Genomic DNA, 23,979 nt, shown 5'->3' on the forward strand with positions numbered 1-23,979 from the left:
AACAAAAGTGCACTGTTAATACTTAAGAACTGCTAGTTTATTTGATTTCCTTCAAGTAGGCAGTGAACACTACTGAGTTTCCTAAAAATCACCGGCCTGTAGATTTATATCGAACACATTAATAAAACATATTCAAGATATATTATAAAATAAAGACCAGATGTATAGCTACACGTGTTCATATAAAAGTCAGCATAACCTGAGGTGCATAGCTACAAATGAATACATCCGTAGAACAAAAATGATGTACAGTGTTAGTTCTGTATTAACTTAGATGTCCTAGGTAGCAGTTGCATTGCATAAACTTCTTCAGAACAAAAAAATCCACAAATAAATACTCTGTTCCCTATTGATTTGTCGACAGCTTAGATTGTTGAATAAGTATTCATCGACACCAAAGCGTCGAATGCTTAAAATAGCGAACAGACACATCATCAAATTCTTTCCTCGGGAAACAATTCACGTGGCCGTTCTCGGGGATTTGCCCTTTACCCAATGTAGAGCGGTCTCGGAGTTGGTATATTTAGTTAGGGGAGTGTGGGGGATGCAGCCCTCCACTATTTTTGGGTGTGTTTGTTTATTTTGTTTGCAGATGGCCAAGTGAATTCTTTTGATGCTTAGGTGTCGATTAATTTGAATTTGACAACCTAAGCTGTCAATGTTATGATACACACGCAAATATTCTGCCCGATGCTTGTGACAAATCAAGTTGATCAGTCATAACACTGTAATAACCAGATCATAAATTTTTTTTTAAAAAGCAGTATATTTAGAAAACTGTAAACAAGTTCCTGAGAAGCAGAGATATAAAAATAAATCTTCTTCTTCTTTCAGCTGCTCCAGTTAGGGGTCGCCACAGTGGATCATCTGTTTCCATTTCTTCCTGTCCTCTGCATCTTGCTCTGTCACACCAACCACCTGCATGTCCTCTCTCACCACATCCATAAACCTTATCTTAGGCCTTCCTTTTTTCCTGTTACCTGGCAGCTTCATCCTTAGTATCTTTTTCCCAATATACTCTGCACCCCTCCTTAGCACATCCAAACCAATGTAAGCTTGCTTCTCTGGCTTTGTCTCCAAACTATCCAACCTGGGGTGACTCTCTAATATACCTATTCCTAATTCTGTCCACCTTTGTCACACCCAGTGCAAATCTTAACATCTTTAACTCTGCCACATCCAGCTCGGACTCCTGCCTTTTTGTCAGTGCCACTGTCTTCAACCCATATAACATAGCTGGTCTCACTACCCTCTTGTAGACCTTCCCTTTCACTCTTACTGGTACTCGTCTGTCACAAATCATTCCTGACACTCTTCTCCACCCACTCCATCCTGCCTGTACTCTCTTCTTCACCTCTCTTCCACACTCACCATTACTCTGAACTATTGATCCCAAGTATTTAAACTCATCCACCTTCCCCACCTCTACTCCTTGCATCCTCACCATTCCTCTATCCTCCCTGTCATTCACACACACATATTCTGTCTTAGTCCTGCTGACCTTCATTCCTCTCCTGTCTAGAACATATCTCCATCTCTCCAGGGTCTCCTCCACCTGTTCCCTACTCTCACTATAGATCACAATGTCATCTGCAAACATCATAGTCCACAGGGACTCCTGTCTGATCTCGTCTGTCAAACTGTCCATCACCACTGCAAATAAGAAAGGGCTCAGAGCTGATCCTTGATGTAATCCCACCTCCACCTTAAACGCATCCGTCACTCCCACCGCAGACTTTACCGCTGTCATACTGCCCTTGTACATATCCTGTACCACTCTTACATACTTTTCTGACACTCCCAACTTCCTCATACAATACCACAACTCCTCTCAAGGCACCCTGTCATATGCTTTCTCTAAGTCCACAAAGACACAATGCAACTCCTGACCTTTTTCTGTACTTCTCCATTAACACTCTCAGAGCAAACATCGCATCTGTAGTGCTCTTTCCTGGCATGAAACCATACTGCTGATCACTAATCATTATGTCCCTTCTTAACCTAGCTTTCACTACTCTTTCCCATAAATTCATGCTGTGACTGATCAGTTTAATCCCTCTATAGTTACTGCAGCTCTGCACATCACCCTTATTCTTAAAAATCGGTACCAAAACACTTTTTCTCCATTCCTCAGGCATCCTCTCACATTCCAAAATTTCATTAAACAATCTAGTTAAAAACTCCACTGCCATTTCACCTAAACACCTCCATGCTTCCAAAGGTATGAGATATAAAAATAAATAAAATAACAAAATTAATTAGCAGAATAGGAACCAATGTTGCAAGATTTATACCCAAATATTTGTGAGTCATATTTCCAGTCTACAGACACTGAAAATAGGAAGAAAGCCCCTTGAAAAGTAAGGGTATCCAGTTAAAAAAAAATCTGAACATCTAATTAGCATAACATTTAAATAATAAATAGTAAATACATTTTCCTACTTCTAGTAGGAATGTGGGATACTAGTCAGAAACCCGTTTAAAAAGCAGAGAGTGACAAACATGATGGAAAAAATAAATACATTATCAAGAGACATTGGAAAATCTACAGACTTTAATTAGGTCTATTGCAAAAATCCTACAATGCAGGGTCATTTATTTTTCCTTATGAAAAAGGAAGATGTAAGATATGTGCCCTTGTTCTTTAAGTTATTAGTGCCACTAGTATGTTACTTGTGAGTGTGGTTTTCTATGTTACTTGTGAGTGTGGTTTTCTATGTACAAGACAGCTTCAAAAATCACAAGTGATGACAGGGATTCAGAGAATTATGTGAAGGGTAAACAAGACGGAAAATTGTGACATATCTCAAAAAAAAATAGGAACATCATATACACTGGTAAATCAGGCATGAAAGTAGGAATATTCCTCCAAAGCAGGACCAATTGAGAGGTCTGGTGAAAGGGGATGGAGTTTTAGAGTTAGGAACTGATCAGGTACTTTACTTTAGTGCATGGTGATGCAGTATTAGGTTTAGGGAGTGACCGTGAAATTTGGAGTAAGGAGAAGGAGGGGTGGAGGATCAGTGTAAGAGAGAGAGGATCTGGGTTCAGACCTGGTGGGAGCTTTAGGTTTCTGGTAGAGCTATGCAGTTTATAGGAGTGGGAGTTTGGAGTGCTATGCTGAAATGGACAATTGGGCTAGTGGAAGTGCAAGCACTTGCTTTTCTTAGCAAGTAGCAGCAAGCAGGAGTGTTGAAAGCTACCGGCACAAGAGCACCATTAGTAGATCCCTACATCCTTCATGAGCTCATAATTCATGAATATGTTGTTCCAAAATATCACAAATTATATTACAAATAAATGAATCAGCAGAGTGATTTAAACTAAAACCATGATGGATGTCTTCACTCGAAATACCTGGTGAAACCAACTGCTTGTAACACACAGAAAAATGGTGACTTTTTTGCTGCCTGTGTACATAAACCCAATCAGCCACTGAATCAACTATGTTCTTTTTCTTCTTTGCAAAAATAGCTGCTTTAAAATATACAGCTCATTCAAAAAATAAAGACACAAAATCAAACTGTACTGAGGGAGTATAGTTCTGGTACAATCTTGTGCCTCATGCCATATCCTTTAGAAATTTTTATCTGAACACAGTACTTGAAATGTAACTATATGAAATAAATATATTTAAAATATACACAAAACAGCTGCTTTATGTACTCTTTTCTTTAGAGTTTCAGGCTGAATAATAGCATTTTAGACTCACAAAAATAGACATTTTATTGCATCCTTGAAAACATTTGTTAATAGTTTATATATACATTATTTATATATATGTGTGTGTGTGTGTGTGTGTGTGTGTGTGTGTGTGTGTGTGTGTGTGTGTGTGTGTGTGTGTGTGTGTGTGTGTGTGTGTGTGTGTATATATATATATATATATATATATATATATATATATATATATATATATATATATATATGTATGGATCTAGGACTAATTACCGGCGACACATTTCAATGAAACTGAAACGGCCGAGCACACTTTCATGAAACTGCTTTTCCACCGAAATACACTTTCGCGAAAGTCTGCTAGAGAGAAAAAAAAAAAAGATAACAGTAATCACGTTGATGCAGGGGGGGCAAGCCCACCCTGCACCCCCCCATGTGGGGGGGCTGTGTCCCCACCCCCCTACTTTTATATTCCCACTCCGAGATCACACTACACTGGGGAAAATGGAATTTTCCCTTTATCCCCACTGTGCTGCGATCTCCGCAAAAGCCATTTTCTCATGTTTTTTCTCTTTTTTAGCTTAGTTTCATGAAAGTGCTTTTTTGGAGAAAAAGCACTTTTGCAAAACTGTGCTTGCCCATTACAGTTTCGTTGAAATGTGCAGGCGATCATTAGTCCTACATATATTACATAGTCCAATGAAAAATACCAAAAGTTGTAACCATGGTTATTACATGAAATGCTCTTCCCAACAAAAACTTTGTCAAATCTTGTTGAAGTGAACACTAACATAACATGTTAGACTGTTGACCACAGCTATTAATTATGCATTCCTAGTAAGCTGCAGCTCATATTTGCCTTGCATTACTGTAGTACTTACAGTACTGTGACAGGGTAGTAAATGTCTTGCTACATAATGAAAAATGGCATTATGGTGTTACTGAGAACTAGATAAATAACAAATAGAATGAGTTTTAATCTGGAAGCACAGAATCTACACAGCTTCATTAATTTTACATCTGGCATTTCTCTTTTGGATAATAATAAGATAATTTTGAAATGTATACACTAGAGAAGTTACTGATATGGTGGAAATAATATATACACTTCGTAATAGCTAGGCTAATGCACACCTTACAAAAAAGTTTCACCTGATCATTGACTCCGTATCTTCCCTGGTGAAATCATCACTGATTCCATATCTTCCGTGGTCATGTGACCCACATTTATCATACTCTTATGACCTAACCCATTTCCTCAGGGTCAGGGCTTCCACCCATGCTACTAAGTCACCAGGATCGACTAGCAACCTTGGAAATTACATCTTTGGCTTGAGGGGGATTAAAATACACACATTTAATACGCCAATAACAGTTATTCAAAAATCAAGACAGTGCAAACCGTTTCTATTGATTTAAAAGCAATAACTATAAAAATTAAATTGAAGCCCTGTGGTTTATGTTACTTAACATACCATACAAAGCACAAACTGTGAATAAGGAAACTGGACAACGCAATAAAAGAGATGGGAAGGAAATGAACATCCCTTGTGGAAACAAAAAGTTGAGAAAATGATGGAAGGTATTTGTCTCAGAGACACTCACTACTCAGGAACAGGCTTCCCATCCATTTGAAGCAGAGTTTATCCCTGCCCTTATTCAAATGCAACCTGGATCAATGGACTGGGAATCAGAAATTTACCCCTGGCCTTGCACCTGTGCTCCTATTAGATAAAGTCAGCTTGCAAATGCTTGGCCATCTAAACCCAGCAATATACCCCTGGGTAATATATCCTATGATTTATATATGGGAAAACATAGCTATGCCTAAAAAGGTCTCATAGAGCCATTAGCCTACTAATTACCTAAGTACAGATGAACATATGAAGGCATCATCCTTGAGAAGACAGTATAGGAGCATTTATTGCTGAAACAATTGATTAATATGGCAAATTCTGAACTGGATTACTTTGCCAGCAACTGCACCATAGAACAAGATCATTCCTAATGACCTATAATAGTCAGGTATTAGAGAATTAGTATTAGAACCTACTGAAGGAAAATCAGTGCTGGACACAGCATTCACACATGGTCAGGAAGAAAGATCTCAGATCTGGAAACAGGAAACCTGTATGGAAAATAACAGAGACATTCACCATCCCCTTGAATACTGAGTAAAGACAATCAAAAATAAATCTTCTAGACTTCATGAGGGCAGACTATGACAAGACAAAGAAGAACTTCAGATATGCTTTACTTGTTGTGTCTTTCGGCTTTTCCCGGTTAGGGGTCGCCACAGCAGAACTCCATTCCGCTAATGACTGGCAGTAGATTTTTACGTGCCGTGTTGTCAGCCCTGATGCATGCACAACCTTGAACGAAGGTACACACATTCACGCATGTCTCCGCACAGAAAAAATGCTTTAGCTGAGACTCAAACAGGACAACATCTTACTGTGAGGCGACAACGCTACCGCAGCACCACCACCGCAGTAGCAATCTGGAATCTCATTGAGGTTTCTTTATAGTACCACAATACAAATAGAAATCTTTTGGCAGAATCGGATGAACAAATATAGTACAACCTAGACCTCAGTAGTTATAAAATGATGAAGCTCTGTTAGATAGTTTGTGACTCTGAAATACTTGAAACAGGAATGCAAGAAGAAAAGAGTCCAAAAATAAATGTTAGTAAAAATCAACTTCTGTAACTACTGTACAAAATGCTATTCTGTTCTAAAATACAGAACGGTATCTATGTATGTGGGGCAGTCCCTCTGATCCAGACAACTGTAAGTAACTAACTTTGATGTCACTGCAACTCGGAAAGACATGAACAATTCTTCGTGTAAGTCTATCATGATAAAGAGGAGCTGTCCCAAAATCCTGCTAACGAAACAAAGCGCATTGATATAGATAATGAGATTTTAAAAAGCTACATCACCCGCTGGACAGACTTTGGTCAACTGTATTCATAATCAAGCTTCCTGAACAAAGAACAACTTTGGAAGAGTTCTACTAGTAATGATTTTCCTCAGAAGTTAAGAGAAAGGACATATAACATTAAGGAAAAATAAACAAATAAAGAAGTAAGATAAAAGTAGAGCTATATGAAAAAAATCAAAGGAAGTGAGAAATGCAGTTAAATACAATCATATTCAGACAACAAAGGAGATAAAACAATTTAAAGATGCATAAATTAAGAAAGAAATACAGAGAATAATAACGTTTAATGAAAAGAAAGAGAGAGGTGGCAGAGCAGGATAAAAAATAACGATAATACTAAAAAAAATATGTCTGCTCAGTATTTATGGCGGAATTACAAATATGTCACTTTATTTTTGGCTGTTTTTATTGTCAGTATGTTTTAGTCTGCATTTCTGGTTTCAAAATCCAGACAACAGTAGTGACTACAATAAGCATGTTTATTTAATTACTTTTTACTGACCACATTACTCTCAGAAGTCTTAAACTATTTTCAGGAGAAATTCAAGATGGAGGCAGTTGAAATGGCAGAGGTTAGTGGAAGGAGTTTTGATGGCAGAGGCTAGTGGGAGAAAATGTTTGTGAGGAGGAAACTGTTATGAATGCTCAAAATAAGAATGGCAATGACATCATGTTTACAATCCTTTATCCGATATACTGGATGATAATGTCCTAAAGAAGATCATTTCAGAGGAGACAAGGTCAGAGAATGTGACACAGATACCACTAGGTAATACACCACCAGCAGAATGGTACAATTGTTTTTTTAACTAATGCTTTGTTGACCAGGTTGGTCAATTACATTAGTGGCCTCCTTTCAGGAGAGACCTGAGCTGGCATTCAGACTAACTACGGAAACTTGACCAGGCATTAGGGAACTTCCCCTACTCTTTTTGATAAGTGCCTAGGGCTCTTTTACATATACCTGAGCTACCTCTAGTCTCGGTTAACATCTCATCCAAAGGATGATGACATGCAAATAACTGCACGCACATTTGAGAAATTCTTTACAAAAAAGAAAGACATGATGCAATGGCAGATTATATTATTTCAATGATGATTTTATATATATATATATATATATATATATATATATATATATATACATATATATATATTTTTTTTTAGCAATTTAGGACTACTGTTTATTGAGATATTTCTAAGAGATTTATTCTATACTTTGGTTTACATTAATATAACAACTTGTGAATGTGGTATATGGACTGGAGGGTGAGAAGTAAGTATTTATCTAAAAACAGAATAAAATCTATCATACACAGGGAAATTACAGAAGCCCAATATTCTTTTAGCTCTTTCTCCCCATCACAGTCTTATAAAGAATAGAGACAAAAGTACTAAAAGCATAATGGGTTTCTATAGTTTTCTGACCATGGTGGATTAAATCTAAAAACTGAACAAAAATAAATTTAAGGATTATAGGAGGTTACTAGGCTAATGGCCCTGGGGCCATTACAAGCTTAGCCAAGAGTTTATCCCCAAAAAAGAAACCTCAATCAGCACCTGTCACCCCTGTTAATGAGGGACAAAGGTGGAACCCCTGGGATAAATTTATGGTTTCCCATCTACTCATCAAGATTGCATTTGAAGAGGGCCAATGAGGTACTCTGTTTGACATGTATGGAAAGTCTGTTCCAGAGACAGGCCTCTAGCAGACAAACCTGTCTCTCCAGCAGGTTTTGTTGATGTTGCATATTAGATTTAGGCCTACTGAGTGGGTATTGCGCACTGACTTAGACTTACAGATATGTAGTATCTCTAGTAGAGCAGGGTCTAACATTGCCTTGTAGGGATAGGGGTTTGTAGCTTGACAGAGAACCAGTTTGGTTCAGAGAGGATAGAGTTCACAAAAAGATGTTTGGCTTCAACCATTTTAATGTATGGTTAGGTTTGTTTTGGAAGGCTTTGTTGGAAGTTTTGGTATGAAGGAGGTGGAACAGCCTGGTCAGGCTGATGGGCAGAGAAGAGGGGCAGGCTTGTCCCTCTTCTGCTCCCCCTCAGGTGTTGAATGTTCATTTCAATGAGTTGAGAAATGAAAGTGAGCAGTTGGCCGCTGTTTGATAAGTAAATGTAAGCGAGCAGAGGTAAGGACTCTGCTTAGTATGTCAGGGTGAGGAAGGTCATGCTGACCTACTTAACACTGTATATGGATGTTTATGCTGTGATTAATAAAATAAAATATTCATCAATAGAGGTATGTTTATGGAAGTTTAATAAAGGTTGTCAAACGTCACTTGGTGCAATGTGTATTGAAGGGGAAAGGGACAATAAATAAGTTTGAGTCAGAAGTGCAAAAAAAGGTTTTATTGCTGAATCTAAAAAAGAATACTTTCTAGAAAATACTTTGCATGTATTTGATACAGGTTCTTTTGAATAAATAACAACTATGACATATTGGAAACTGAAGGGGAAGAGAAGGGCCATTCTGAAAGAAAAGAAAAATGAGGAAGGGGAGAGAGGGGGTTCCAATAGGTAACATCATATATAAGAAAAAGGGAAACATGAGAGCTAAAGGAATAAAAACAGGATAAAATGGGATGTACGGTACATATCTTTAAATATTAAACACCAACAGTATTGGGAATGATTCAAGAAGGTGCTGAAATGGGAGTGAGAAATGAATGTTGATGTAACTGCCTTATTAGATATTAAATATTTTACGAAGGAAAAGAGAGAAATCAATTTGTAAAAAAAAAAAAAATATGAGATGATAGTGTGTGGTCAGGCAGATGTTTCTTCAGCTACAGCAAGTTTACAAATATACAATTTTATACGTATGAAGGGAAGATGAAGGATCTCACAATAATTAAACCAGGTACAGTGGTTCTGGATGTGTTTGCTCATCTGAATGTGTACAAGTTCAGAATTATCTACAGAAGTGCTAAGTAGTCTGATAGAAGTAATGTTTTGAGGGTGTTCAACAATATTTTATGTTCAGTTCAGCAATTATTATAATAATGGGAAACTTTAATTGCAGTCTTAGAAAGGGGAATGGTAAAATCACTCAGGAAAGGAAAGCTCATTTACGTATTGCAAAGGCAGACTGAGTATTTAAATCCCCCCACCCCAATTTCAATGTTTTAATTGGGATAAAGCATGGGAAACAGGTTGTAGTTTTTTTTTTTCTGGCCATTGTGCTATATGGGTGCACATCAGAAATAAAATATATCACAGACATCAAAATAGGGAAAGGGTTAAAAAGATTAATGGCTAAATGGAGAAAAACAAAAGAACAGGAAAAAAGTTAGGGAATTATAGCAGAAACATTTGACAGTGAAAGATTGTTATAATGATGGATATGAATAGTGGACAGATTTTAACAGTAAATATGAGAAGGAACTTAGGGATCATACTGGATCATAAATTGTTATAAATTTTATTATACGGATATTAATATCATACTGGGGTATAAGGAATTGCAAGAAATGGAGGTATAGAATATTTACAGAGCGAACAGGAAATATAAGAGAAAACTAAGGAAATATGAGGAAGATTTTGAGAAAAAAATTCTTTAACGGTAAAAAAACAAGAGACTGCACCTCTATTAATAGAGTTTGTTAAGATGCAAAATAATATTTTTGAATGTTTAATCAATGATACAAGATGAAAATCAGTGCATAAAATTATGAATGTGGGAAATGAGTATACATGAAAATTGTATAGGAAGGATGAAGTAATCAAAAAGTGGAATGGTAAGGATTTTAGATAATTTCTTGAGAAAGAGATTATGGTAGACAAGATGAATGTTGTTGTTCTTTTGGCTTTTCCCGGTAAGGGGTTGCCACAGTGGAACTCCGGTCCGCTAATGATTGGCAGAAGATTTTTGCAAAACGCCGAGGTGCCAGCTCGACACCCAACCTTCAACGAAGGCATGCCATTTACGCACGCATGTCTTTCGAACACTACCCAACCGTGGGGAGGACATGCAGACTCCACACAGAAGGCACTCTCAAGCCACACCAAGAATCGAACGGGAGAACCTCTTGCTGTGAGGGTAACAACGCTACCGCCGTACCACAGCGGCATTATGGTAGACAAGATGAATAGAATGCAGAAAATTATTAAGATGGAGTACAAGAAGAGGATGGGATGGGTTATGAATTTTATAAAAGTATGGAAGATGATCAGAAGTTATTTTTCAGGTATTTTGAATGAGTGGCTTAATAAGGGGATAGCACATCACAGGGTATTGTACATGACTATAAAATACATATAGAAAAGGGGATGAAGACATTTAAAAATTGGAGACCTTCTGTGTTATGTAACACTGGTTCTCGGAGACTAATGAAAATATTTCACATTAAAATGAAAAATGATTGACGGATATCATACAAAAAGGAATGTATGTCTAGGAGTTCATGAAAGCAGGTTACGTATTATTAATTTTGATGAAGGAAATATTAGATGCGATAAAGATAAGGAAAAGAAAATGACTGGTCTTGTTATAGGATATAAATGAAAAACGTTGACACTGACACTCCAACACGTAGAACACTAATTTAATGCAGTTCACAAAGAACACAGATACAAAATGGTACAGCACTTTTCGTCTCTAAAATAGCAGACTTCTTCAGACCATTTACAAAACCAAAGTCTCTGTTTAAATACATATCACCTGATCATTTAAAATCCTGTAAATGTCTTAAAGATAGGAAGGGCATATGGCTATTATGTTTTTGTCCAATTTCTGACTGTAAAGTACTACGCTAACTACATAACTTTTCTAACAGAGAAAATAAGAAATTTAATATGGAGTTAGTGAACACAATGCAGCCCACATTTCACCTAATACAGTATACAGGGGTAAGGAAAGGTTATATTATGATATGAATAGTCAGTTGATAAAGTGGTACTAATAAATGTACATTCATTCGCACAATCATAGTTGGTAAATTATAAAGGGAGAACTGCCTCCTTAAACAGGTTAAATTTTTATTCCATGACCTGAATCCTAATCCTTTTAACTTGCATACTTCGGATTGAAACTCCCATCTTGTCTGTCCAAACCTTTAATCTCCTGCAGTGTTCTATCGTGCTACATAAATAATTCATCCATGTTTAGTGCATGCAGCTTCCAATAAGTATACTTTTCTCCCAGTCCTGTTAGAATGCTTAGAATAACATGATAAAATTAATCATTCGGGCTTTATCAGGCTTCTCTGGTTGAAGAGTTAGTAGTCACTATCTGGCAGCAGAAGAAATCGGGACAAAAGTAATAGAAGGCAAAGGTCAAGAATCAAGGACATATTTTAAATTTTACACTTATAAATTTAGCAAGCTATTAGAATAACAAGTTTTTCATCAGTTTCATGTATGATAAGAAGTCTTCAAATGAAAGATCTATCATTAGTCAGTGACTTCATTCCTCAATAACTTGCCAAAAACATACATTTTAGGAGGAAGTAATCAAGCTATAAGGTAAAAATCTGGACATTCTGTGAAGTTCTGGACAACTAAGAAGTATGATCGCAACCTAGATGCACAAGCAGGAGAAACAGATTGTTTACATGTCTAGGTTCTTCCTCATCTAGTCTGGATAAGGCCCAACAAAAGGAAATGGCATGCACGCAGCAGGAATTACTGAATGCAGCAATGGTGATGTGTAAGAAAAAAAGGTGGTATACCTCTCAACTGTACAGATTTTTGCAGAATGTCCAGATTTATGCCTCATATTTTGGTCCATTTTTATAAAATTTTGGTTTTCTGGCAAATTATTGACAAATCATTAAAGACTGAAGTTAGAATATAACTGAGTTTCTGATTCATACCCTTCAGAAAATTCATGCTAATGCACAACCTGTTATTCTGTCAACTTTCTAAGTTTGTAAGAGCAATATTTAAAAATTGTCCCTATTTTTGGGCCTTTGTCTAGATTTCTTGCTCTAAGAGGTTGAGAGGTATGGGTGGTACTAAACATTTGAGAAAAGATGGGAGACTATCACAGCTAATTGTTCAAATGAATGGGAAATTAGTTTTCTGTCCGATATTTTTTGCCAGTGGGAGCTCACCATGAGACCCAGTATGACAACTACAATGCTATCAAGTATTTCTTAAAACAGTGCTGCGGTAGCGTTATCGCCTCACAGTTAGATGTTGCCCGTTTGATTCTCAGTTAGAGCATCTTCTGTGTGGCAACATGCGTGAACAGGCGTTCCTTCATTGAAGGTTGTGCGTTAGGCCCGGCAAGCCAGTACGTAAAACTCTACTGCCAATCATTAGCGGAGTTCCGCTGTGGCGACCCCTGACCAGGAAAAGCCGAAAGACACAAACAAACATAAAGCCTCATCTACTGTCCCTAATACAAGGCCTAGGACTAAAATTGTTACTAGGTACTACATTGAAGCTCAGCTCACTTTCTTGACAATCTATTGACCACAGCACAGAATAAACCAGCGTTTTTTTTTTTTTTTTTTTTTTTTTTTTTTAAATCTGCCTCCTATAAAATTCCTAGGGTCCCCTGGCTTGGCAGTATTAATATACTCTCCACACTGGTGGTATGTATTATCCTCTAGGCTGTTAGCAGAATATCAAAATTATTTTATATTTATTTAAAAAAAAAAAAAAAAAAAAACTGAAGCATCCCAGCTGAAGTATTAGTACTTGCATTTCTTTTTTTCTCAATTGTTTTTATTGAAAATTTTAACAACAAAACATTGATATATGATAATAGAAATATTATAAAACAAATATGCATATCTAAAAGAATAATAAACTAAAATAACTATTTACAATAATGTGTACTATAAAACAAAGCTTTTAAACAAAAAAAAGAAATGTGATGAGTAGTTGCTAGTTAATTATTAAAGTCTGTTTATCCAGCAATTCTTTGAATTTCAGTACTTGCATTTCTAAAACCCAAGAAAGACCAGATTCTATTTAAAAATATTTTAATACTGATATTAAACTTCTGGTAAAGGTGGTAGTCAACAAATTAAAGATGTTTGCCATGCTTACTTTTTAATACTTTTTAATACTCAAATGGATTCCATACAGAGAAGGATGTATCCTGACAATTGAAGAATGTGATTAAACCTACATAATCAAACAGATTTTCCCATCATGTGTTTTGGTTATTGAGTGATCTGTCTACATCTCAGATAAATAAATTAGAAAGATAGGTGTTTTATAGCTTCCTACTTTTGGAAAACTGATAACCAATTATTAGTTATTTTCTGCAAACCATTCATCCTACCTGTTCTGCTTTACAAATACTGAAAATATTTATGTATATTTAAACTCTTGTGAATTGAATTATTGAATGTTACTATTTTCGGTTACTTGTGCTGTACTTTTGTACCGAGGCCATGACTGACAACAGTCATTAGACTAGCTCATCTACCTAGTTATTAAATTGTAGAATAAAATAAAATAAAACAATGACCCCCCCTTGCAAAACAACGTATAAAACTGGGACTGGATTTAACGAAGACATATATATCATACCATTTTGCAACATGACAGCTAAAGGACACCAAAATATTTTTTTTCAGGATTGATCTTTGCAACCAACTGGAAAGATGTTCTGTTACTAACTCACATTTCACACTACCCAGAAATGCCATTTGAATATTAACAGTTATTTGTAAACACAAAAAGCATGTGCCATCATGTGTACTTTGTTGAAATTAGAACTGGCTACACAAGCGTCTGTGTAATAACCATTCTTTGCAGTCTGCTGTCCTTCTTTATTATTCAAAAATTTGAGGCAATGCTAACATCATGTTAAAGATATCCCATTCCTTCACAAAACTAAAGCAATTTCTCTTTATGGCAGTTTTTGACAGTTAGGCATACACTGCTAAACTGGGTAAATCTTTCATGTAGATATTGAGTATGTAAAACTTCACACAGTCTAAACCATGAGATTCAGAATGAATTATTGCACGTATAAACCATGAGACTTAGAACAAATTATTGGATGTATAGCATTAATTGTTACAGTCTTTACAAAAATCAGCTCAATGAGCTTTTTACAAAGCAGTTAAAATGGCTGTAACTATATTGTTTATTTTACTGAAGTTTTAAAAAAAAAGCAAAGTAATCATCAGCTATCACTGGGGAAAGGGCTATTCCTGGTCCTCTCTATGCACATTGCAGCACCTAGCCCCAACACACACACATAAGCAAATTACAGCCCTACCCCCCAACACACACACACATATGTACATTACAGCACTTAACAAAACACTCACACATATGCACACTACAGCACCCACACACACCCACACCCACACACACCCACACACACACACACACACACACACACACACACACACACACACACACACACACACTGCAGCACCTACCCTGAATACACACACATATGCACATTACAGCACCTACCAAAACAAACACACGCATATTACAGCACCCACCCCTACACACACACAAACACACATTGCAGCATCTACCCCAACACACATATGCACATTACAGCACTTACCCCCAACCTACACACATATGCACATTATAGCACCTACCAAAACACTCACACATATGCACATTACAGCACCCAGACCTACACACACACACATACACACATTGCAGCACCTATCCCCAACACACACACATACGCACATTACAGCACCTACCTCCTACACATACACATACACATATGTACATTACAGCACCTACCAAAACACTCACACATACGCACACTACAGGACCCACCCCTACACACACACATATGGGTATTACATCGCCTACCCCAACACACACACATACGCATATTACAGCACCTACCTCCAACACATACACATATGTACATTACAGCACCTACCAAAAACACACACACATACGCAAATTGCAGCACCTACCCCAACACACACACAAGCACACATTACAGCACCTACCCCAACATATATACACTGCAAAGTAGCTAACTTTCTTACATAATAGTGTCATTATCAAACCTAGAAATTCTTAATTTTGTATGATGACAAGGTTCATTTTATTTATTTGGTTTAGTTTTTCATTTACCTTTTTCTGAGAGGAAAGTTCTTATGGTAAAGCACATTGGCTCCAGGGAGAAACTGTTCAGTACACTGTTGTAAATACCAAGTCACAAAATGCAGCTAATGTACAACATGAACCAGCAGATATTTTCCTGGCTACAAAAGAATACTCTGGTAGATAAGTAAAACAGAAGTTAACCAGTAAAACAAAAAATAAAGTTTGAGTTAAGCTGTGTGTGTGTGTGTGTGTGTGTGTGTGTGTGTGTGTGTGTGTGTGTGTGTGTGTGCTTTTGTAGCTTACAGTATAGGGACCTCCTAAAATGAGAACATTACACCATGCTTTTCTATTTTAATGATAACCCATACACAAACACACAGACACAGACACACACACACACATATTTCTTGTGGAGAAGTAGGTATGAAGTGGTAATATAAGTATCATCAACTTATATGCAAATATTTAAGTTTTTGATTTTTTTTAAATTACAATCAGTTCAGTCAGCTATTATGATAAATTAACTTTGGCATGTGACATTCTGTAAGGTAAGAAAAGGTTCTCCCCCTTTACCACATTAATACAGTTGCATCTGCTGTTTTATGCTTTGCCATCTGAATTAGCTGCACTGTTGCATTAGAACATAGTAATGGACAGTCTGTTGAAATAGGCTTTGCACTGGCCTGACAATGACATGTCCATAAAAATTAAGAATCAGCTACAATGAATCAGAAACATTTACATACAAGATTTTACTTAATTTCCATAAAGACATTAAATCAAGATGCATTACTGTGAGGTAATCTGAAGCAAAATTTTCCCTTGAAGTAAAAGGATTAATGACTCAACTACAAGAAGCTGTACAACAATGGAGACCATTACGGGAATAATCTTTTAACAATTGTGTAAGAGAATGTGACCCATCATGCCATTTTATGCTGAAAAAGGCATACTGTGCTACATTCTACAGGCACTGATAACACACTAGTGTTTCACTAAGGTGTATGTGATCTGCTACTTAAAGCAGTCATAAAAATCAGTATTAGCATAGTTCACCCAGACTGCTTCCACAGACCTATGTAGTAATGCCCATCACAGTTCATCTCTTCTGTTTTTAACACAAACTGCAAACAATGACTTTTAGAAATATAAATGGCAACTCTAATAGGTAAATGGATAACTGGATACACATTCACTTTGGGTATATTTCATACTACAACACAAAATGCTGAATTTAATGCTCATTTTTTTTCAAAACAATGCAACACAATACAATTATTCAGCCAAAATAGCATGAGTAACTGTTAGTTAAGAGTGAGGGAAAAAGGGAAAACTAAACCTAGTAGAACAGGTTACAGAACAGAAGTATTAAGCACATCTTACAGTAGGGTCATACTATTATACTGACAGCTGAGAAGCAAAGAATGTTTTCACGTAACAAGTTACAAGAGCCAGCAATATATTATTCCTTGGTCCACCCGAACATACATTCAGCTATTCAAAGAATTTGCACTTTTTTATGCATTTCAGACACACTACAAGGGAACAACTGAAATGTCTTTCAACAAAACATGGAACTTTGCTGCTCCCTGCTGGACATGATACATCTTGACACTTGCACCTTTACATGAGCAGTCAGGCACTGGAGCTCTTACGAAAACAAAAATGTTGAATCTTGCCTTAGGCGCTTTTTTTTTTACCTGTCTGCTAACAGTGAAGACCACTGCAGTGGCCCTGTACTTAAATACAGAACTGCAATGCCATATATTAGGAGAATGTTATACAAGTAATGGATGAGAGGGTTTCTGCATTGGGGGGGTGATCAAAATTTTCTAAGACTATCAACAAAGGCAGGTTCTTTCATTAAGAAACAAAATAATTGGAGATGTGCATCTGTTATCAAAAGAAAAAAGCTACCATATATATATATATATATATATATATATATATATATATATATATATATATATATATATATGTAAACTCAGTGCATAACCTTTGACCAAAGCAGAGGGATATGCGCCCCTTTCTCTGCTGTGCATGGTAAGTCCGAGGGTGTGACCAAGGTAAACACTAGTCACATGATTCTAATGGGCAGTGGCAAAGTAAAACTAACTGGCTAAGTCTGTGCAGTGATGTAAAACAGTTTGCTTAGTAGACAAGTCAGTGATACATACAGTGGATCTAAAAAGTGTACACACCCCCTGTTAAAATGCCAAGTTTTTGTAATATTAAAAAATGAAACCACAATAAATAATTTCAAAACTTTTCTAACCTTTAATGTGACGTATAACCTGTACAATTCAATTGAAAAACAAACAAATCTGTTAGGGGAAAAAATATAAAAAATGTACAATACGCTGGTTGCATAAGTGTGCACACTCTTAAATTAATACTTTGTTTTGTGTGCACACCCTTAAACTAATACTTTGTTGAAGCACCTTTTGATTAATTACAGCATTCAGTCTTCTTGGGTAGGGAGTCTATCAGCATGGCACATCTTGATTTGGCAATATTTGCCCACTCTGCCTTGCAAAAGCCCTCCAAATCTGTCAGATTGCAAGGGCATCTCTTATGCACAGCCCTTTTCAGGTCACCCCACAGATTTTCTATTGGATTTAGGTCTGGGCTATGGATGGGCCACTCCAAAGCTTTAATTTTCTTCTGGTGAAGCTATTCTTTTGTTGAATTGGATGTATGCTTGGGGTCATTGTCGTGTTGAAAGGTGAAATTCCTCTTCATCTTCAGCTTTCTAGCAGACGCCTGAAGGTTTTGGGCCAAAAGTGACTGGTATTTGGAACTGTTCATAATTCCCTCCACCTTGACTAAAGCCCTAGTTCCAGTTGAAGAAAAGCAACCCCAAAGGATGATACTGCCACCACCATGCTTCATCATGGGGATGGTGTTCTTTTGGTGATGCAAGCATTGTTTTTGCACCAAACGTACCTTTTGGAATTGTGGCCAAAACGTTCAATCTTGTTCTCATCAGACCAATAACACATTTTTCCACATGCCTTTGGGAGACTTGATGTAATGTTTTGCAAATTTTAGTAGGGCCTGGATGTTTTTCTGTGTATGAAAAGGCTTCTGTCTTGCAACCCTACCCCATAGTCCAGACATATAGAGAATACAGGAGATTGTTGTCACGTAGTACACAACCAATACTTGTCTGAAATGCCTGCAGCTCCTTCAGTGTTGCTGTTAGTCTCTTGGTAGCCACCCTGACCAGTTTTCATCTTGCCTTTTCATCAGTTTTGGAGGGACTTCCAGTTCTTTGCAACATCACTGTTGTTTCATATTTTCTCCACTTTTTGATGACTGTCTTCACTGTGTTCCATGGTATATCCAATGCTGTGGAAATTTTTTGTACCCTACTCCTGACTGATACCATTCAACAATGAGATCCCTTTGATGCTTTAAGCTGTCTGCAAAACATGGCTTTTGCTGTAGCAGGCAACTGAGTAAATGTCAGGAAAATCCTACTAGGACTGCTAAACTTTATTTGGGGTTAATCAGAGTCTCTTTACTTGATGGCAGGTGTGTAACCAAGAAGACTGAATGCTGTAATTTAATCAAAAGGTGCTTCAACAAAGTATAAGTTTAAGGGTGTGCACACACAACAAAGTATTAGTTTAAGGGTGTGCACACTTATGCAACCAGTGTATTGTACGTTTTTTTATTTTTTTTATATTTCTTAACTAACAGAGTTGTTTGTTTTTCAATTGAATTGTACAGGTTATAGGTCACAAACAAGGTGAGAAATGTTTTGAAATGATTTATTGTAGTCTCATTTTTTATATCACAAAAAACTGGCATTTTAAAAGGGATGTGTACACTTTTTATATCCACTGTATATGCAGCCTGCCTCAAAGACCAATAGAATGCTAGCTCCTCTGACAAAAATAATGTTTGCATATTATTTGGCAGAAACCAAACTCTGCAACAATACATACAGAAGAACACAACCACAGTCTTAGATACAGTAAATAAATGTTATTCCACATCTGATCTGCTCAGTGATTTGTATTGGTCCTATTTTTGCAGTTACTCTCACAACACGCAGGTAACAAGACTTAAATACTCAAAGCATACATTTCTTCATAAGTGCCAGTTGTTAGCTGTTACCTTACCTAATGTCATTTAAAATACTAAAACAAAGACTGATGTGAGTTACTAAAGTCACCGAAAAGCATTATCTAGTAAGACAAGGCATGAAATGTTCATAGAATTGTTGGAAAGCAACTGCATTGTCCAGTGCACCAGTTTCTACCATCGTGTCAGAACATAGACCAGACCTGGGATTATACAATTTCCTACACTCAAAATTAAAACAAACAATGCAAGACAGCACAAGCAAAATAAATATATCTTAAACAAATTAAACATAGCTTACCTGTTAAGGTTTGTTTATTGATGGATGGTTGGTTGCACATGGGAGATCGCCTGTCAATGAAAACAATAAACATTTAATATTACTGTAAACATATCTTTCCATCTGCTTTCACTTACATACATATCAAAATGCATTTCAGTGGCTCAGCTGTCCTTCAGAATAAATTGGCATGTGACGTTATTCTTACTTGGGAATGACACTTCGTTTTGAGGGACAAGCTGACCTTAGCATTAAGGTTCACCATGACTACATTTCTTGCACTCTGCACCTGATGAATGCTTCATCTTTTTCTGCTGACATGACTAATCTAGAAAGTTTCTTGTAGAAATCTTTCCAAAGATTATATCTTCACTGGTTCATTACTTCCAACTTCCTTGTAAAGTAACTTCAATTCCAGACAGTAGTCAGTTTTTCGAATATCTGTATAATATTACAAAACTGTTCTAACATATTAAAAAGAGAGGGATCTAAATGAAAAAAAATATTCAAACATTTTATTAATGTAGGTCATGGCATGCCATTCCACTCCCCTGTGGATGTTTCTAGCAGTGCCCTTGGCCACAGTTACACACCAGCAAAACCAGTCACCTTCCTGCATGATAACATCAACCAGATCGATAGCCTTCTCTTTAGAAAGAAGTACATTTTTCAATTAATTAAATGAGGACCATTCACATTAACTATATAAACCTATAAAATAAAATTGCCCCGCAATAATACAGAAGTGCAAAGTTCTTTACTTTTGAGTAACATATCACAAATGTCTTCTTTGACTTTGCAGAATGTTCCTGATTTTGCCTGAATATCTTACCTGCCATCATAAAATTTTTTAATTTCTGGAAACTCACTGAGGATTCCAGTCAATGTACGAAACTAAACATTTCAGATCGAGACTTTTTATTTTCAGAAAATACATATTAATTCAAATCATGTAATTATATTAACTTCTTAACTGAACAAAAGTAACATTTAAAAACTGTTTCCAGTTTGGGTCATTTCCACTCATTTCTGAATTTTCCAAAATTCTTAAACAAATAAGTTGAGATGTATGTTAATCTGTATCTTTCTACCCAATATGAGGTAATCTGTCCATAGTTGTTTATCACAGGACTGAAACTTCAAAATATTAGACTGCAGTTACTATTCCCTTCATGTAAATAAGGAAGGCTATTTCCAGAAGGCAGAAGTACTGGGAAACACAGAAGTTGTGCCCATTGGGCCTCTAATGGTTCTTCCTGTTTTCACTCATCTGTAACATCAGCAAGTTCCCCTGATGCAGAGTAGTCCGCTCTTCATTATTCTGCTTAACACTTTTAGACTGCATCTTATGTGATAAATTATTAATGTTGCATTCATGTAAGCAGTGATTCTGTAATGCTAATTTAATTCCATCTTTACTGTGTAGTTGAAAAAAAATGGTGGGACACATATATCACGCCATCACGCCATTTTACTTAGTCGGAAAATACAAACCACAGATGCAAGATGTACATTTTGAATTATTTGTGATTGGTACCTCTATCATTAATAATTCAGTATGAAAATTCATATACCTTATGCAGTATTCCCATTTTCAAACTTACTGAAAGTTGATTTCTTTAGTATCTCTGCAATAGCTCTCCTTGGCAAGTATGAACTCATACAACATAAATGAACTCCAAATACAACAGATTTAAGCCTAGCAGAAACTGAAAAAAGGCATTTTTTAAATGTTTTATTAGACATTTTCAGATTTTACCTATAGAAGTAGAACTGAACAATAGGACAGAAAACCAAATAAAAAACATAATTAGGTATGGCAGCTATTTCTTTGGGGGGTGGGTCCCTAGATCCACATGACTATTAAGTCTGACAGGGAAAAAAAATCAGAAATTGAAGGGGCCACTTGGAAATTTGTGGCGGTACATTATTTTGCCCTCAAAACCAGTAAAAACCAAGGAATTTGCTACTGTTGAAGAGTTATGCTATGGACTGATTTTGCATGTTCCTTCATGAACAGTGTACTGAATATTGTGATGATTACATTTAGAGAATGGGCAAACTATGCATTAAACCCTGACTGGAGAAGGAACATTCTTGAGCAGGGTGTTAATCTACAGGTAGTGGTTGCAGCATCACAACTCAGAACACACCTGGGCATGCATTATCTACAGAGTAGTACACATCCTGTTGGGCATTATTGCTTGCATACAGAACGGAAAGAAGTCCTTCAAATGAATGAGATTATGCCAAAAGCTACAACACACAGACTGAGAGGACTATTTGCTGCTCACTGGTTACTAGATGTTACAGATAATGATGCTTCATTCTTGCCATATAAAGTTAATTATTTCTTTAAATAAAATAGAATAATTCATGTTATTAAATACATCAGGGCATCGTTCAGTCAATGGTGTCACAAAGAAGTATGGTCCAACATTTAAATCAAGCATGAAGCAATAGTGAAATACTGTGGTTCAAATAGATTTGTTTTTATTTCTGTTACACTAGAGGACCATACAATGTGTACAACTGTTCTAACAGCAACAGAATGTTTACTACTGCTACAACTGCAGCAGAAGTTTTTACTTAACAATCATATTAGTAGACGACTTGTTCTGATCAAGACAAATCTAAATGATGTTGCTGTGTGAGGGGAAATGGCACCTACAAAAATACAGCATGATGGTCATGTGAAGGAATGATGAAGTGGATTCAGTGCAACTTTGAAATGCATCAATGGGTGCTTCCACATGGATTGTAGACACCACTGATACACTATACAGCCATGCCAAGAGAGTTGTAAGGTGGCAAGTGACCTGGGTGCTAAATTATCAGGGATGGTAATCAGATCTATATATGTTATAAGTTATCAAACTTTTGGAACATAATTATCAAAGGAATATCATTAAGGTCTAAAGAGGAGATCACTCACTTACACAAAGCATTGGTCAGACCAGTTAACAAGTACAGTGACCCCCTCCTTTGGGATGTGTCTCAATAAACATATCATACAATTAGAAAGATCCCAACAGATCACAGGCCTAAACTCATCAAATTATCAATGGTGCAGTGGTGTAGTGGTAGCATTGTCACCTCAGAACAAGAGGTTCTATAGTTGCATTCTTGGCTGGGGTGCCATCTGTGCGGAGTCTGCATGTACTCCCTGTGTTCGTGTGGGTTTCCTCTGGGTGCTCCAGTTTCCTTCCACGTCACAAAGACATGCATCTGGAGTGTTTCTCCCAGGGACTCCATTGAAAACTGGCTTTGTTCCAAGTTGGACTTTCCTGATATACAAATGTTAAATAAATCAAGAGAGTCTGGACGCTCAGTCCTTTTATTCCATGTCTTATAGACTGCTGAGGGGAGATCTTTGTCTTGCTTATTGTACCACTGAGACCCAGTTTGCTCAATCTTCTGTATCTCTACAAGTCCAATGGCTCTATTAATACCAGAACCAAAGATGTAAATCTTCACAAACAGATAAGTAAAAGATGGCGTTGGGGGAGGTTTATAACTCAGTGCATCTGTAACTTTTGGAATACACTATTACCATCATGTTAAGGAGAGTGACTTGCCATCTTCCATTAACATACCCTAGATGACTGAATGTCACAAAAACATTAGGGAACTGACTGGTGTGGCTCTCCTGAAGAAAGGAGTTGAGTCATAATGGAGGGTACTGGCAAGGTGTAGATGGTCAAAAGACTTAGTGGCCTTGGAATATAAATGTATGAATCTGCAATATAAGACCCCAGGGTATTAAAATGCTTTGCTATGACCCTGTGGAACAGATAGATGCAGTCTCATTTTATGTGGAAAGAACAGAGAGAGGAGTCACAAACTGCAGAATGTTCAAGTGACAAACAAATGAATGGTAACAAAAGTGGGGCAACATATATGGGAAGAATGGGCCTGTGTTGTTGAATCTGAATCTTCAAAGGGTGATAGAAGTTATAACAATGTTTCACCTATGT

At 36.7% G+C, this 23,979-nt stretch overlaps 1 protein-coding gene across 2 annotated transcripts in view; it reads right to left on the bottom strand.

Annotated features, from left to right (window-relative positions):
• The window catches only part of PDE4D (phosphodiesterase 4D), a 1,733,336-nt gene that overhangs the window by 813,966 nt on the left and 895,391 nt on the right, over positions 1-23,979 (bottom strand). For both annotated transcript variants that reach the window (XM_044063808.1, XM_044063809.1), the window contains exon 5: positions 20,024-20,073. In XM_044063808.1, the coding sequence (XP_043919743.1) occupies positions 20,024-20,073 (50 nt within the window). The remainder of the gene's footprint in view (positions 1-20,023; positions 20,074-23,979) is intronic.

This window comes from Protopterus annectens, chromosome 2.part2, assembly GCF_019279795.1.
Source record: "Protopterus annectens isolate FY-2018-M chromosome 2.part2, PAN1.0, whole genome shotgun sequence".
Taxonomy (NCBI): domain Eukaryota; kingdom Metazoa; phylum Chordata; order Ceratodontiformes; family Protopteridae; genus Protopterus; species Protopterus annectens.